General features: G+C 38.6%; 1 protein-coding gene across 5 annotated transcripts in view; it reads left to right on the top strand.

Moving 5' to 3' along the window:
- The window catches only part of RBMS3 (RNA binding motif single stranded interacting protein 3), a 918,866-nt gene that overhangs the window by 481,560 nt on the left and 418,596 nt on the right, over positions 1 to 18,710 (top strand). For 4 of the 5 annotated variants that reach the window (XM_073333376.2, XM_073333378.1, XM_073333383.1 and 1 more), the window contains one exon: positions 5,170 to 5,339. In XM_073333376.2, the coding sequence (XP_073189477.1) occupies positions 5,170 to 5,339 (170 nt within the window). The remainder of the gene's footprint in view (positions 1 to 5,169; positions 5,340 to 18,710) is intronic. The other variant, XM_073333385.1, reaches the window with a different exon arrangement.

The following is an 18,710-nucleotide window of genomic DNA, read 5'->3' as shown; positions in this document are numbered from 1 at the left end:
ATCTGTACAATATATTTGTATTTACCTTGAGTTATTTTATCTTCACAGTGAGAAGCTCAGGGAATTGAGTGACAATTATATTCTAAGTTAGATGAACTGAGCCAAAAAGACACTGTTCAGAGTGAAGTAGATTACATGTATTCACTGTAGGTTAAATAATGTATGTTTTAATGTGGGACTGTGGTTGTGCTCATAGACACACTCACACAAGAGTGAGTCAACATATTAATGCTTTGGTGGATCATTCCAGGACTTCACTTTCAAGTGGATAAAAGAGTACAAATTTGTATCGTTAAAGGTGAACAAAAACAAATTGACCAGCCCAACAGCAGAGCAGTTGAGCTGTATGATAGACTCTGAGGCCACTCCAGAACCACAAGACTTACTGCCTGAGAAGCCTGCCAAGGAGCCAGCTGCTGCTAATAAAGCCTACTCTACAGCTTGGCATCTGGGACCTGTGATTCCCATCCAAAGGGAATTGTATGTGAAAAATGTTTAAAATTTCTCTTTGTAAAAGTGTCGTGCTTTAAATCAGAAGAAGAAAAATGCTTTAGACCAAACTTGCAACAAATGAAAGCTAGACAGGGATACCGTGGTTGCCAGGGGGAAAAGAAATCTTGTGTGAGGAGGCTAACGCTGGAATTGAGGTTCATTTTGTAAGTGACCCGGCTCCTAATTCGGCATTTGTGTGTCATTATTCAGTAAGGAAGACTTAAGTGTCTCATTATTTAGGTTTATTGGTCAATTTACTTGGTAGTGTGTGCTTGGATGGGAACGTTTGTTTCAGAGAGCTCTGCTGTGGGCTACAAGGGTGGGTGTCTGAAACTCTGGGTGAACTTAACAGTATAATTTCTCACTTTTAAATAATAAAAAAAGCTGCTTGTTTCATTTTTCAGAGATGAAAACAAATCCTATTAGCCAGCTGCTCTGAATTAATAGGCTGCTTAGAATGATCTACAAACCAGTTCATTTTCCCCTTTATTGAATAACGAAGCATGGGAATTGAAAAATGAATCTTCTGGACTGGTTATTTGAAAAATTAATGAAAAACTCAGTTCTGACTTCCAGCGCTCTCTTGAAATAAAATACCGTATGTAGATTTTGTATCATACTGTTGCATTATAAGCACCGTGCTTGACCATATTTGTATTGTTCCTTTGCCAGATATATAGGATAGCTGCATCTCCCTTTCAATGTCATTCCTTTAGAGCCTTTAATAATACCGAGGATTCATATAACCCCTGTGGATATTGTGCCACAGAGATTAAGTGCCTTGCCCCAAGTCACAGAATGCCAGAACCAGGATTAGAACTCAAGCATTCATGCTTTTAGTCCTATGCTTAGGTCACTAGACCATGCTTAAGGTACAGAGACCACTGTTTGGTAGCAAGCATTGTATGTCTGGGGTCCCTTCATCCTGCAGGTTGGTGAGCAGGGCCTTCTCCCTGTTGGGGGCAAAGTGAATGCTCTTCTACTTCAGCACATGCTCTGGCTTTATCAGTTCAGGAAACAAGAGTCTAAAGCCTTCTTCTGGACTGGGTCTCCAACATGGCAGCCAGCCACGTGACTATATAAAACTGAATATTGGTACTCATCATTTTGTAGCTAGGTGTAAATTTTCTATAGCATTTTGGGGTTCCTAAATTGATGTCCCTAAAAATTAGCAGTGTGTGAATTGAGATTTACATGTGAAAGGGTAGAGAGGGTCTATAGTCTAGTGGTGAGTACTGATGTGGCCTTTGACCCAAACAGACAGAGGCCCCGATCATGCAATGTGCAGTCAGACACAGGCCCATTGGTTTAAACGAGGCTCTTCCTGAATGTAGATGTCAGCCTGTACATGCAGGATTGTGGCCAATGTTTGCTCAGCTGTAGTTTGAAAGAATTTCCATCTTATCACTTGATTCTCATTTACACTGAGGGCACATTACATTGCTCTGGCCTTAATATCAGTGAAAATGTATACTTTATATCCTTTACTCTGCAGAGTGGTACAAAGTGGCCTTAGTTTAAATTGGAATCAGGCATCTAGTGTTTTTCTCTGTGTATGAGGATAAATATCTGATACTGAAAGGAAAATTGCTCTTTATGTTTGAAAGGTATGTCTTGTCTTTTCCACTGAGTTCTGGGACATTTACTTAGTGTGGAAAAAGCTATTTGCTATTTGAACCCAAGCTAAGATGTATAATAATAATAATTAATTTATAATTAACATGCATGACAATAAGTCCCTGCCCTGAGTAGCTTACACACATTCATTATATAAATTCAACTTAAAAGGGGGTATAAAGAAGGAGCCATGTTATCTTGATCTTTGTACATTACTAATACTCAAAAACTGCAGAACTGGCATAAGGAAAAATGGAAGATGTATTGTTTCAGCTTTTTGTGTACTAAAGCCATACATTCATTGTAAACAAATTGTTTGGCTGCTGGCTGCTGTTCAAACCAAAGCAAAAGGTCTGTGGAGGAGAACCAACCCCAAAATAGTACATTAATTACTAGTGAGGTCCTGTAGACCCCATAAATATATTGCAGGGCCCCCCCAAAAGTACTTCTGTACATGGACATGAACTAGTATTTTGATAGCCATGTCTTTATGTATTTGTATGGGGTTACAGTCTTATACATTTTTACCCAAGAGTACTGTTTCTGCAGGGGAGAATTTAATTCCACGAAGCACCACAACATTGGGAAAGTTGCTTGGCTTATTCCGTAGTATCTTCCCAATACTATTGCTTTGAATCTCTATTTCTGGGACTGACATTGCAGTTTGTAGAGCCCTGTGATAAATTTTATATGCAAAGTAATATGATACCCACGTATTAAGATCCTATGATTGTCAACAAGTCTCCACAGATTCTGAAGGAAAGAATTAAGTGCTGAGTTGTTCATTTTTCCCTTTGCTATGGATCAGACTGAATGTGCTTCCTAGCCAATGTACCATAATGCTGTTTGTTAAACTTTATTTTCTCTCTCGAGAATCCTGCTGAACCAGACCACAGCCAAGCTAGACAGTAGAGATGTATATAAATATTAACACTTGATTTTGTGTTCCCCCTGGGTTACTTTAAGTGAGACAGGCTGGGAGGAGGGAGAGAGAGTGGTGGGGGAGAGGAAGGAACCTTTGGAAATGTGTTACTCATGTGTCTCTCTCATCAAAGGCTCATAGCTTTTGCTCTCAGTGAGCACAACTTCATCTACCATCTCTACCTGCCTTAACTTTCCATATTTTTTGTTCTTCTAAATAAAGGTAGTTGGCTGCTCGAAAGTGTTTTAAAGCTTCCAGTTTAAAAAAGTCAAGCTACTGAAGACACTGATTTAGCATATGCATAACTTTAAGCACTTTGAGTAGTGCCGGTGAAGTGAAATGGACTATACATGTGCTTGAAGTTAGGCTTAAATGTTTTGCTTAACCAGAACTGGAGTATTTGAGTGTAAACATATGATAATGGTCACACAACTGTCATCACAGCCAGACACCAAATTGCTTTCATTTTGCCTGCACAGGCTTATTGGTATGTCATCATTAACTCACCATTAGCTGACATCTAATCACTGCTGATGTCTCCAGACTGCTAATGACATTCAGTGTTTTGCTTGCACAGACTGGGTCTTCCTTCTCTCACCCAGTTGACCACTTAGCTGGGTACTTCATGGCTAATGCTACAGTTTCTATAATTGGCCAAACCAAACCACCACCTCTGAACACTCTCAAGCTTTGGGAAGTTCTGCTCTAGCTCTGAATTTTGTAGCTAGGCTCCTTGTTTAATTGTGAAAAGGCTTGTCATGCTTTTTGTAAAACTGGATCATATTTTTCCTTCTAAGAAATAAAGCTGAGTAATGTTTTGCAAATAAGAATGAGAAATAAATACAGTATGAGGCTCAATCAGAGGTGTTAGGCAGCTAAATTTGAAAGTTGTTGCCCTACGTTAGAGGTACTTAGGGATGCTTTAAAACATGCTTTTATGTATCCTTTTCTAGTACGTATTTATTGGAGGGTAGGGGAATGTGTTGCGGACATTGCCTCATAAACCTGCCTTCATTCATAAGTGCCATTTTTTCAGCTAGGTTGTGTGACTTGTGCATATCCATAGGTTTTTAAGGCCAGCTCACCTAGTCTCTGACCTTTTGATACTGTCAAGACCATCATACACCCAGCATAACAGCACATACTTTGGGAACTGTGTCTCTCTTTTCCTAGTGCTGATAGCTCCTGACGCCTTTTTATGCATGTGCTGGATACACATCAGATTCCTGGTATCAGCCCCCACACCTACTTTAAATCTCAAGACAATACATTTCCTCAGCCAGCTCCCACACTGAGTGGGTCATAGATAGGGTCCTACCAAATTCACAGTCCATTTTGGTCAATTTCACTGTCACAGGATTTAAAAAATAATAAATTTCATTATTTCAGATATTTAACTCTGAAATTTCACCTTGTTGTAACTGTAGGGGCCCTGACCCAAAAGGGGGTTGTGGTGGGGTCACAAGGTTATTGTAGGGGGGTCATAATATTGCCACCCTTACTTCTGCACTGCTGGTGCTGCTTTCAGAGCTGGGTGCCCACCTAGTAGCCACCGCTCTCTGGCCACCCAGCTCTGAAGGCAGCACAGAAGTAAGGGTGGCAGTACCATGAATTCCCTACAATAACCTTGCAACCCTCCCCACAACCCCCTTTTGGGTTGGGACCCCCAGTTTGAGAAACGCTGGTCTCCCTTGTGATGTCTGTGTAGTATAGGGTAAAAGTACAAAAAAGACTAGATTTCATGGGGGAGACCAGATTTCATGGTCTGTAATGCATTTTTCATGGCTGGGAATTTGGTAGGGCCCTAGTCATAGAGTAGCTTGAGTTAAATCATATGCTGTGTGTCATCTTCATTTGATAAATGTTGTTCCTAAATATTCAGCATGGTGGTGTCATATCTTGTGAGTAGGATAAAATGCATGCATAATCTATCAGCTGCTTTTATTTCAGATTTTAAAAAATAAAGTTTATTGTCTATTATTGCCCTAACTAAAAGATGGGGGGAATAAATTCCGGGCCCAGAATTAATTGCCGTATGTGTGGGGGACAGAACTACCATGAATTCTTAGCGGCTTCTGTAAGACACACAAGCTGGTGATGAGCTTAATTTCAAATAACAGATTTTTTTTTGTTTTCAGCAGTCCTATGCACCAGCTCCCCACCCCATGGCTCCTCCCAGCCCCAGCACAAACAGCAGCAACAACAGCAGCAACAACAGCAGTGGGGAACAGTTGAGTAAAACCAACCTGTACATTCGAGGCCTTCCACCCGGCACCACTGACCAGGACCTTATCAAGCTGTGCCAGCCGTAAGTGCCATTAAAATAGTTCATGTCCTCCAGTTTGAAATGAATACACTTGACTATCATATTTATAGGGACAAATTTCCAAGCCAGATTTTAAGCTTATATATATAGATTTTATATTTTCAGAACAAGAATTTAGATGCATGATGTACTTGGTAGTGAAAGGTGAACATAAAGGATAACAGTGACTCCTTTAACTCAAATGGCTGATGTCTGTGCTTGGAGATCTGAAGATATAGGGTTCAAAATCTACTGACGTCCAATTCATGGAGAGACATGGCTACATAAGACTGAATTTGTTTTTCCATGTTTTTTCTTTTTCTTTTCTTTTGATTTAATTAATTCACATAATGAGAAAACATCTACTATAAGGGTATGTCTTCACTACCCGCCAGATCGGTGGGCAGCGATTGATCTAACAGGGATCGATTTATCGTGTCTAGTCTAGACACGATAAATCGACCCCTGAGCGCTCTCCCGTCGACTCCTGTACTCCAGCGCCGTGAGAGGCGCAGGCAGAGTTGACGGGGGAGTGGCAGCAGTCGATTCACTGCGGCGGAGACACCACGGTAAGTTGATCTAAGTACGTCGACTTCAGCTACGTTATTCACGTAGCTGAAGTTGCGTAACTTAGATCAGTGCCCCCCCCCATCATTGTAGACCAGGGCTAAGAGATTTTACAGTCAAAGAATTATGATTCATGGCAGAACACACAACAAAACAAAGGTGTTCCCACATTTGTCACATCCTTTGATTGCTGTGTCTCACATTGTCAGGTCTGAAGTTCAAGAAGTACATTACCAAGTGAATATGGGCTTTTACCAAAATGTCCTCTTAAAACTGATATGTAAAAATGTCACCCTACAACAGATCTGCTCCCTGCGTATATTTGGAGTAATTTCTGCCAACTGTCATGACAAATATAAGTTTTTACTGATTTTTATTTCTGTTAACACTGCAGAGGCCACATAGCTAAATTTTGTTCCTCCTGGTGCATCATTAACAGAATTGTTTGCTAAAATCAAATCACAAGGCAGTTACCTAACCAAATCAGTTGATTATAATGGATAATACAGGTATAGCTGAGGGTATAATTTGATTTGCTGAATCTTTATTACTGGTGGTGATGCACAAGAAGGAAATAACCCAGCTTGACTTTCAGATTCCATATTGAGTTGTTAGAGCTGGAAATAAGGAAAATATATTTTTTGTTGTAGATTGAGAACATTGGTAGGGTAATAACAGAGACAACAAGTGTGGAATCCTACAATGCTGTATTTATAGTCTTTTTTTTTTTTTTCCAAAGTTGGATGGCACCTTTAAGACTTTGCATTGCAAATCCGCATATCAGGTAGAGCTTGATAAATGGATTTACTAATGTAAGAATCAATCTGACCCTAGACCTAGAATTTGAACAGAAATTAATGCTGCTTTGAGATATGTGGTAAATTAAATTAAAATACATGTAAATATTGTCCAATGTGATATGCATCTCTGCACTTCCTGGATTTGATCAGAAATGCTGTGATATACACTTTGTAAGATGCTTGGCAGGTCTGAGGAAGAAAGCTCTTAAAACACATTTTTTTTCCTCTGCTGTAGCTAAGGGAAAGTTGAAAACGCTTGCAACTGAGTAAATTTCTCATAATACAACATTTCCATTTCCAACTTTACTCTAGTAGGATGCTTACCCTTTAAACTACACTCAACATTCTTTTAATTGCATTTTGGTGTGTGGCTATAAAAATAGATTCTATTTTAGCGAAAACCACAGAAAAACCATGAGTTTTTGTGTTTGATAAGATGAGTGGCTGCTTTAGTTAATCCTCCTGACTTTTATACATTTCCATTTTATGTTTTTCTGTGGTGTGCACTGCACGCTGAATAGAAAATAGCAGACTGGAGTGCCATTGATGCTAGTAGTGCAGACTCCATTATGAGGGATGTCAGACATTTTTGACAAATGTACCGACACTATCAAACCTTTTATCAATTTAAGGGTAACCCTGTCACAGTGATCTGTCAAACTGTTCAGATATAACAAAAGGAAAAGAAGTCATCATGAACTCCTCAGTAACTAAGTAAATATGAAAAATGTTACTGGAACGTTTTGTTCTTGTATGGTTTTGATCCTGAAAATCTCTTGTAACTGCTGTTCAGCAAAGTTGCTTTAAACTTTATTTTGCTGTACAAAGCACTTAGTTAGAGTACATCTTTTGGGACTTTATAAACTGGTACAGCAACAGGTGTGACTGAAAAAAAATAAGCCAGGAATAAATGAATAGTAAAGGTAATCTTCCTTCATTTATGCATCATCTCTCTTGGATTTTCACGTAAATTGAGCAAGAAATCTCTGAAAATATGACTTTAGCTTGCTTTGCACTTTTTATAACGTAGCCTTTTAAACCCATCTCAATCCACATTCATAATTCAGAAATTTAGTCATAACTAATCCATGCAAATAATATTAATATACTAATATGCGCATTTATTCCTAAGGAGTACCCAATTTTTATAGCATAATTGTACGACCCATTGTTACATATATGTTCCTCTTAACTCAGACAAAACATGATGTTTATTAAAATTAAGATAAACATAATTAACATTTAATATTTGTAGATTGTACCATGAAAAAAGTATAAAGTACTGTTTTATACAAACAACATATAAAGTCCTTTCCCTAATATAATCATACCTTATTTTTATACAAAATGGTGTGTTTCACCCAGAAGAATCCCAAAATTCTCTTAAAACTATTCATAAAATCACTTTGGCCATCACTAACATATGAGGCACATCAATAAACTATTGCAATTCTAGGTAAAAATAGAGCTGATCAAAAAACAAACAGCCAAACAAAAACAAATTCACAAACACAAAGTTTTAGACATTTGAATTTTTTGTTTGTTGTTTTTAAAGCAGGTTTTTTCATTTTTCAAAAATGTTCACAATTTTTTAACCAAATATTTTCAGGTTTTCCTTATTCCTCGTTTCTCTCCATTTTTTTCTTTATCCCTCCTTTTTATTTTCCCATTTCCTAGTTTCCCACTCAAAAAAGGGCTTAAAAAAGATAAAAGGTAAGAGGAAAATGAAAAATATTAGTTGTTGGTTTTGGGCATAAAAGGGTGGACAATTTTGAAAAATGGTTACTTTTTTTTTTTACAAAAATTGTTTTGCTTGAAAATTTTTCACCTGCTACAGGTGAAAATGTGTGTTACACTAAGAACGTGTATTCCTACTGTGAATATTTAAGATACAAATATATTTTAAAACAGTGAGCTTTAACAAGTTGTAGTTGAACATTTTATACATTTTTGTTATGTGCTCTTAGATATAATAGCTTTCTCTTGGGATTACTGTAGTGTTATGAAGTTTGCATGCATTGTGAAGACAGTCCCTGTCTGCCGTGCTCTAGCCATCAGTTTTTCAATGCTAACTCCATACTTTAAAAGCAATTTAACTTACATTTTACTCAGTCTTTGGCTTTAAAACTGGTTTGGTCTAATACTCTAGATCAGCATATGGTTGGATTTAGTACTTTATCACCTTGTACCTGTAATGTACGTTCAGAAATCTTACTATATCCATCTACTTTGTTTTCCTTGCTTGGATTAGCTATCTCTTTATCCTCCAGCAATGTTTGATTACTGTGTGATCCAGGCTCAAATCAAAGGACTGAATTAAAACAACAACAAAAATATAATTAAATCCAAAAACTGATAAGTCTGTGAGCCAGTCAGGCGGAGTTATGTGGATGATGAGCCAGAATTTGGTACCTAAATGTTTTTCTAAGAGCAGAAAGTTTCCTGTTTTGCTGTAATTGCCATTGTGTGTTTTTTCTTCTCAGTGGCTCTCAGAGCCATATTTTCTCTGAGGCAAAGGGTCTTCTTCCCATTCGAAGTGTCATGGATTTGCCTCAAGGGGATGAGAGTCAAATTTCTAGCTTATTTTATTCCTTCTACTTTTGTGATAGGAAAGACAGACAAGAGGAAAATAATTAAATTAGAGTTGGCCAAAAAATAAGGAAAACAGAAGTGAAAACTTTTGCTGTTTTCCCCCCGTGTTTTTTGGTCAAAATTTTTGAACTTTTAAAAATGGTTCCAACCAGTTCTAATTAAAATAAAGGTTAAAACAAGGTATAACCTATCCGCAGTAAGATTCAAAATAAGAAAAAAAAGTTCCCCATCTTCCAAATGAATTCATGATATAACGACAATGGACCAAATTCAGACATAGTGTAAATGGGTGTGCTTAGACTGTGGGTGAAAGCCAGTGGCAAAATTCCCATTGGCTTTAGTGGAGCCAGCATTTCACCCAGTGTCTGCATTTGACCAGTTAAGTAGCAGGTCTTTGCAAGATACAGTGGAATGTAGTGGTTTTGTTAGAAACCTCAGATATATTAAAGCTAATTGTATTGTAATATGGATACAATGCTAATCTGAACAGAGGCCTGCAATCTGCATCCCCCATTGTAATTATCAACAACTGGCACTCTTGTATACTTAAGCATAGAGGCCATTGACTGAAGAGGTGAGAAAAGTGAGTATACCTCAGAATGATGGAGCTTTCTCCCTGGATTACCTGGTGTTAGAACTCTTCAGGGAGATGAAGTGAGCTGTAGCTCACAAAAGCTTATGCTCAAATAAATTGGTTAGTCTCTAAGGTGCCACAAGTACTCCTTTTCTTTTTGCGAATACAGACTAACACGGCTGTTACTCTGAAACCATTCAGGGAGATGTAGATTGATTCCTGCTTGACTCTGGGTTTCCAGTGTTTCTCATTCACTATACTTCAGCTGTTCGGTTTGAGCAGAGGAAACTAAGGTCTAAGGAAGAGAAGTCTCTCCAGAGAAACCCCAGGAACAGCCAAATGGGTAGGGGGGGGCAAAAGTGAAGGTTGTGATTTGTTTTCATTGTTGTTTGAACTACCAATAGAGTCAAATCCCATATGTTTGACATAAGTTTGGACTAAATACAAGGTATGCAGATTCTGTTCAGGACAGTGAGGGAACATCACTGGCTTACACTTGTCTTCCTCAGAAATGGTCCCTTCAGAATAGCACATCGATAGGATAGTTTAAGCAAGCTTGCATTTCTTGTGTCTGTCTGTCTGTCTGTCTGTCTCCCTCTGTCTCACGCAAGCTCTTTAGGGCAGGGACTGCAATTAAATATTAAAAATTAAAAAAAAGAATTTGAACTTGATAGTTTTTTAAATTGAAGAGTGATTGTGTGCTCAGTAACTAATTTTAGGAATGTCTATATTATTATTTAAACAAACAAAAAAGCAAACCAGCCTACTGATGTAGAAGTCGCTTTTTACCCGGTCATATGAAACCTCTGGGTGGTGGTTGTTACTAATATTATTATAAAAAAAAATTGAACTTCTATCTAAGGCCCACATTGGTACAATCTAGTGAACTTTTGTTTTCAAATGCCTGCATCTTAACTTCAAAACCGTGTTGACTCACAGCTTTGTACTCCAATGTGTAAGCTGAATGTAATGTTTAAGTGCAGGCTTTGTATGTATTTTTTCTTTACTTTGTTACCCTTTTAAAAACAAACAAACAAAAAAACGTAGTAAAATTGTTTGTAGTATCTGCCTGTTACTGTAGTTCCTGAATATCTTAAATGGTTAAAGACAAACCATAAAATTTCCCCTGATAGGCAATAAACTAATCCTATCCTTAGCCACCCCTTTTTGTCAGGGAAACCAAAACCCTAGGTCAACAAATGCCCAGAGCATTGCAGAGTGCTCTGTCTGGGACATGAATGTTGTCATTGTAAGGAAGAAAGGCACAAAAATAACTTACTGGTAGTTAAGCTAATAAATGAACACCTGCAACATTCCCTACTGAGATTGTAGCCATCATTTCACTGGAGTGTGACCGAGTGTCAGTAAGAGTTTCTGATTCTCTTTCAAGTTGGATGAACAGAATTTAATGGAGGCTTGGGGGAGAGGGAAGAATTCTCGTGGTTTGTTGCAGACATTTTTTCCCCCCCAGGTGAACTATAACGAAAGTCCTGGGGGTGGGAGGAAAAACTTGAGAGTTCTTAACAGAAATATTGTGAGTTGTCTGTCGACGTGTGAAGGGCACTGCTATAATAACTTGTTTGTTTATTGTGAGGGAGAAGGCTTTGAGAAACAAGCAGGATAAACAAATGCAATGAGCTGCTTCTGACCTGTTTGAGAATATAGTGTTTCCATTCTTTAATTATATTCTTCATTGCTACACTCCCCCAGCTGCCAGTCAACCATAATAGCACAGCTGGGTATGTCCATTAGGCACTAAGATGTTTGCTTATCATTAATGTAAATGTTTAAGAATCTGAAAACATCTATGGCCCTAAACCATCCAAAGGACAAATAGCATTTGCCTATTACTCTATCAGAAACCATAGTGGGTGATTCACAAACTCTTCTGACAGATGGACATGTGCTCTTTATAGGAGACTCACTGAATGTGACAGGTTTTAGAGTGGTAGCCGTGTTAGCCTGTACCAGCAAAAACAATGAGGAGTCCTTGTGGCACCTTAGAGACTAACAAATTTATTTGGGCATCAGCTTTCATGGGCTAGAACCCACTTCATCGGATGCGTGGAGTGGAAAATACAGGAGCAGGTCTAAATACATGAAAAGATGGGAGTTACCTTCCCAAGTGTGAGGTCAGTCTAACCAGACAATGCAATTAACAGCAGGATACCAAGGGAGGAAAAATAACTTTTGAAGCGGTAATGAGAGTGGCCCATTTCAGACAGTTGACAAGAAGGTGTGAGTAACAGTAGGGGGAAATTAGTATTGGGGAAATTAGGTTTAGGTTTTGTAATGACCCAACCACTCCCAGTCTTTATTCAGGCCTAATCTGATGGTGTCCAGTTTGCAAATTAATTCCAGTTCTGCAGTTTCATGTTGGAGTCTGTTTTTGAAGTTTTTTTGTTGAAGAATTGCCAGTTTTAGGTCTGTTATTGAGTGACCAGGGAGACTGAAGTGTTCTCCTACTGGTTTTTGAATGTTCTGATTCCTGATGTCAGATTTGTGTCCATTTATTCTTTTGCATAGAGACTGTCTAGTTTAGCCAATGTACATAGTACGGGGGCATTGCTGGCACATGATAGCATATATAACATTGGTAGATGTGCAGGTGAACAAGCCCCTGATGGTGTGGCTGATCTGGTTAGGTCCTATGATGGTGTCCCTTGAATAGATATGTGGACAGAGTTGGCACTGGGAGTGGTTGGGTCATTACAAAACCTAAACCTAATTTCCCCCTACTGTTACTCACACCTTCTTGTCAACTGTCTGAAATGGGCCACTCTCATTACTGCTTCAAAAGTTATTTTCCCTCCCTTGGTATCCTGCTGTCAATTGAATTGTCTTGTTAGACTGACCTCACACTTGGGAAGGCAACTCCCGTCTTTTCATGTATTTAGACCTGCTCCTGTATTTTCCACTCCATGCATCTGATGAAGTGGGTTCTAGCCCACGAAAGCTGATGCCCAAATAAATTTGTTAGTCTCTAAGGTGCCACAAGAGCTCCTTGTTGTTTTCACTGAACGTGAGACACTGCTGACTAAAGTCTCATCTTGCTCCATCACAGCCCTGATTTGCTGACCTGATGGACATGCTGCAAAGCTCACGTTTTTCCCCACTCAGGCTTGCAGGAAGGAGGTGGGTGGATGGGCTGATAATGCAGCGATTTGATCTGGAGGGTTTATTATGATTAGCCTTATTTTATTGTGGGGAGACCCATAGGTATAGAAGTATGTTACTGATATATACTAAATATCCTTAGTTTATTTTTTTATGAAACACCTAGAATTTTTAGGCACTGTGAAATCAAAATTATTATAATTTTCACTTAAACTTTGTTTTTGTTGTTTAAACTAACAAAAAAGACAACAAAGGAAGGCTAAGTGTGGGCCATATTGGTATGTGTGTTCATGTATATGCATACTCTGTTCAAACCAGGGTGGAAATTACATTTGTTTGCAGGTGAACTTAGGGAAATATATGATTATTTCAGAACTTACCTTGGCTTGGGAGAAGACTCTACATTATTAAGAATTCTTTACTTAACCAAAACTATAAATATACAATGTAACAGAATTCTCAGACCAAATATTAGATTGAGATTGAGCCACTATTGAGACTATATTACTGTTTACAAGAGATTTAGTGGAATTTAACAGTTTTAAAACTTAAGAAATTCATAGCTATGGTTCCAACACCTACCGTTACTTTGTTTCCACAATCCCTGCCTGTCTTCTTTCTCTGTGTGGAAACCCCTTGCCAGTTGTATAAGCAACTGCAGTTTATTTTAATGAGTATTGGCCTGATTCAAAGCCCAGTGAAATCGGTGTTAAGAAATCCAATGACTTCACATGAGGTCTGATGCAAAGCCCATTGAATTCCATCAGCATAATTATTTGGTCATACTACAATACATAACCTTATAGCCCTTTTTTTGTCTTATATAATGTTTGTTCATACAGCTGCATAAAGCTTTATAGAAAGCTAAAGTCCGGGTCCTGGTCCCAAGGAATTTACAAACCGTGGGCCTGATTCTGCAGTCATAACTTACTCTGAGTAGTACTTATGGAAGTATTACTTAATGTAAGGACTTCAGAATTGGCCCTTGTGTTTGAAATCGGAGGAGTCAGGGTGAGTTGGCAGGAGGAGTGAGTGAAGGAGATTTACACAAAATAAGGTAATGCAATGGCCTGTTTTAACACCATACACATAATGTTCTTTTTATTTGCCATTCTTGGTTGGCCAGGGAAGTACTTTGAAAGGGGAAAGGTGACTGTCCATAGCAGATAGAAAGGACTATCAGAGGGATGGGTGTGTCCTCTCTCTTCCCAGCTAATGGAAAAGCCTTGGGTGGTTAGTACTCAGTATTTGGAGTTTATTTGCTCTCTGTTTGGGGCCTTGTTGATTATAAAGTGATTCCTCGGGACAGGGACTTAAAGTAACTTGTAGTTGGGACTTCAGTTTTCCTCCCTAACTGGTGAATCTGCTCACCAGCATACAGGCCCAAACTGAGCAAGTCAGTGGGACTGTTCATATGCTCGCAGGTGTCCTTCCTGAATGGGGGCCTTTAAGTGAAAATCTCATTTCATTGACTGGGAGTATTGCCAACCCCACATCTTCAGAAATCATTAGACTGGCTTAAAAATGATGAGGTTTTAAAAAAGAATAAACGTTGGGTTCTTTTTATTTGCCTTCTGTGTTTTGAGTCTTTAGGGGGTCACATTTTGAAGCTCTTCTCCACAACTTTCAGGGCAAGAAACCCACTTTTTTAAAAAGTAAAAGCTGAGTGTCTCATGTAATCACCTGACTCCAGGAGCTGGGGCTTTTAAGAAAAAGAACCCTAAAAATCACACAGATCATTATAAAATCCTGAGACCTGGCAAGCCTTGATTTGTCTTACTCTCAACAAAGGCCCATACAAATAAATAATAAAAGGCTCATACAAATAAATAATAAAAAAAACAATCAAGCTGTTAGTCTGCGGAGCAGGATGAAGGGACCATAGCCATTCCCAGCATAGGAGAACCAGAGAAGACTTTGTGGCTCCTATACTCTCAGCTGCATCCATTACACTTTAACTTGGTTTTAAAACTGAATTAGGGGATTGGGTACCTTAAAATATGAACTCTGTGTTCAGAGTGTGAAGGTTTTAAGACTGTACAGAACCTAGCACAATGGGGTCTTGGTCCATGACTGGGACTCCTAGGTGCTATTGCAAAACAAATAATAAATTATAATAAAGTCCGATGAGCTGTCTCCTCAATCATCTGAATGCCAGAGTCCCAGAAAGTATTCCTGAAGACATTTAAAAGCTTTAGGTTTTGCTGCGTATAGTATATACTTAAGATCTCATTTTAGAGCTGTACACAACTTGTGTTTTGGTTAGACGTATTCCTAACTACATCTGTTTCATTAAGATGGGCCAAATCCTATAGTCCCCAAACGTCTTTACAAAGCAGTATTCCCCCTGGAATCAGTAGGAGCTGTGAATGCGTGAAGGCTGCCAGAGTAACATTTGCAGTGTGTTTGGTTCACACAACTCCCCCAGATTTAAACTTGTTGTCACCGTTCGGGGCAGTCGCACCTGTATTTTCCCTCTATGTTCCAGCAAGGGCACCCGCTCTACTTCTCCCTTCTTCCGGCTCCCCAACCTCTACCTCTGTTGGACGGACACCCGCATCTCCTGACCAGGGTTTTTCCAGGCTGCACAGTTCCCTACATAAATTGTGTTATTCCCACCAAACCAGACAGCCTAAAGTGTGAGCACCTGCGCTTGGCTTTCTCTCCTGAGGCTATAAGAAGCATAAATGCCCACAGTTATACTACACAGCCCTTTCTAAATAAGCACATTTATTCTTAAGGTAAAAGCATTACAGAGAAAACCTATTAAAAGCAATAAAAGAACATACCACGTTAATAAGTTTACCAGAAATCACCACAACTCCAACGAGCTCTGGTAGGTGATCAGTCCTTCAAATTCCGTACTGCGGTTTTTCTGTTGTCCACAAGTTCATAACACCTTTTGCTCCAAACAAGAACAGTCATGTGTCGTTCAGTCTCTTTTATACAGAGTGAGCCCTTAAGCTTGCCCTCACGTAACAGGTAATCAAAAGACAATGGTTCTTGCCTCGGGGCATAACTTCAGAAGGTTGGGTCAGTAGGTGGGAATTTGCTTTTACCTCTTCCCAGATATTTCCTGGGAAAACCACTTAACTTTGTTTGCCCTCAGAGTTCCCTTCTTGTCTGTCACATTGTTAAAAATAGTCCTTTGAAGCTCATTAGACTTCTCAAGGTTCACATTGGCCATGTCTCCTCCCTAAAGAAGTTACAGATGATCCCACCATAATACATAAATTTTGCATTTAATAAATGTACTCAAATGATGCTTAAATTGTATTCAGTAAGATTTTCCAGAGATGTTGCCGTAGCTGTCACATTTATTTGCTTTTAAGTGTATGTGTACACTGCATGCAAAGGTGTGATTGTAGTGCACGTCGCCTTACCAATGCTAGATTTTACCTAGCTAGCATGGATAACAATAGTAGTGTAGATATGATGGTATGGCTAACTACCTGAGTACATACCCAGACTCCCCAGCAGGTTTGAATTAAGGTAGCTACTCAGCACTGAAGCCCACATTGCCAAATCTACACTGCTGCTGTTACATTGGCTGGCTAGATTAGAGATTATGCCTGCCGGTGCCGCAATCGCAGTTACAATACAAAAATGATCAGAGAAAGAAGCAGGAGATTATTTAATTGAACTGTAGTGTCGCTCTCTAACTTCCTAAAGAGACTAATCTACCCTTGATGCCTGTGCCTAGCTCCAGTTAATTTTCACTAATTAACATTAATGGGAGTTACATGCAGGGCACTAAGGGGAGAATGGAGACCCCTTTGATGTTGATGGCATTTGTGTAGCAGAAATTTTTCCATAATCTCACTCTTTGCAGATAAGATGCAAAGAATGTTCAAAGGAAAGGAGTACTTGTGGCACCTTAGCGACTAACCAATTTATTTGAGCATAAGCTTTCGTGAGCTACAGCTCAGCTTACGCTCAAATAAATTGGTTAGTCTCTAAGGTGCCACAAGTATTCCTTTTCTTTTTGCGAATACAGACTAATATGGCTGTTACTCTGAAACCTGAAATAATGTTCAGTCATTTTCAGAAATATGTTATCCTTATGCTATGCTGTGAGCTAACAATAATATTTATAACCAGAAGTCAGGAAAGCCAAACAACCTGGGCACCACTTTAAGCTAAATGGCAAGAATCTAACAGCATGCCTGGAACTTCTGTACAAGGGGAAATGGCAGACTGACTATAACGGCAAAACTGTTGAATATTATCAGCAATAAAACAAAGACGTCATTGTATTTGGCTGCTAGATTTTCCCGTACCACTTCAAACAGGCATTGACGAGCTCTGCACTATGTAACGTGGGAAGTCCTTCATTGCAAGTATTTGGTAACTTCCCAGAATGTTACGTGTAACAAGCACTTCTGTTAGACATGTATTAAAAACCCAAAAGACTAAAATGTTATTCAAAAGCTGCTCATTGGAGAGAGAAGTTCTCACAGCGCAGAAGATTTGCTTCTGTCCTTGTTCTGAAACAGAGACAAGCAAAATGGAATGACTTACTGAAGTTTCATGTTAAAATTATGTCAACATGTCTGGGATTTGAAAAGTTTTATTCTACTGCAAGTGCATACTCTGCATGTCCCATTGTCATATGATCTTCATGGAGCAGGGACCATCCTCCTTAAGTGTTGGGAAAGTGCTTAGCTCAGAGTCGGTGCTCCTACAAATAAATACTATAATGGTAATATGGAGCACACGTAGATTTTAGAATGAGCTTCATGCCAGTACACCCACAGTGGACTCTATTGATTTCCATGGAGCTTCATGCATGCCCAGGAGTCTGCTCATGCTGAAATCATTGCAGGATCAGAGCCTTATCAGCATATCGTTTTGACAGATTATAAGTGTAACATTTACGTTCCTTACAGAATGATGGTCATATAAAAATTAGACAAATTTTCTATTCCACAGCATAGTCAGAGACACCATATACTCCAGGGATTATAAGATACTTGTGAAACTTCAATTATTTTGATTAATTCACTAAGTGAAGAAGAACATAAATATTCTAGGTGTTTTATAACTGGGACCAGGCAAGTAGAAGAAATAAGGTGACATCTTGGAATGATCAGATGTGGTGTGTTGGTTTTTTAACAATTATTTATTATTATTATTATTATTTGAGGTTAGAAAATATTTCCTTTTTATGTTTAATAATAATTTATTATCATATACCTGTGGGTTAATCATGCCGGATTTGCATACCCTTAAAATAATATAACTGCAATGTGTAAAAGTATATTTAACAGATATCTAGCCTGTTTCTCACTGGAATTTACTCATGTAGGAGGTAGTCTCTAAAAAAATCATTGTATATGGGTATTAGAGATGGATCAAAACCAGAACCTTTTTTCACTAGCTTTGAAGTTTTGATTACTTTGGATTGTAAACCAGGTCTGTATCCATTCCTGGTTTAGTACAGTGAAAGCCTCTCTGACTAGAAAAAAAGCATCCTAGTTCACCCATTTTCTGTACATGGACAGAACCTAAAAGCTTAATTTTTTTTTTACAAATAGACTCTGTATCTGAACCATCCCAGTTTTAGTTTGGTAAAACTAAAACCCACACACTAGCCTGCTCTCTAGATCATCTCTAATGTGTCCCTCTTGTTTGCTATATTGAAATGAGCATTGAGTTTAGGATTGTCAATTAGATGGACTATGGATGTGAATTTTTTTAAATTACTGTACAGTAGCTTAGCAC

This window comes from Lepidochelys kempii, chromosome 2 (assembly GCF_965140285.1).
Source record: "Lepidochelys kempii isolate rLepKem1 chromosome 2, rLepKem1.hap1, whole genome shotgun sequence".
Taxonomy (NCBI): Eukaryota; Metazoa; Chordata; order Testudines; family Cheloniidae; genus Lepidochelys; species Lepidochelys kempii.
The sequence above is the reverse complement of the archived record's forward strand: the minus strand, read 5'-3'. Positions and strand labels throughout refer to the sequence as shown.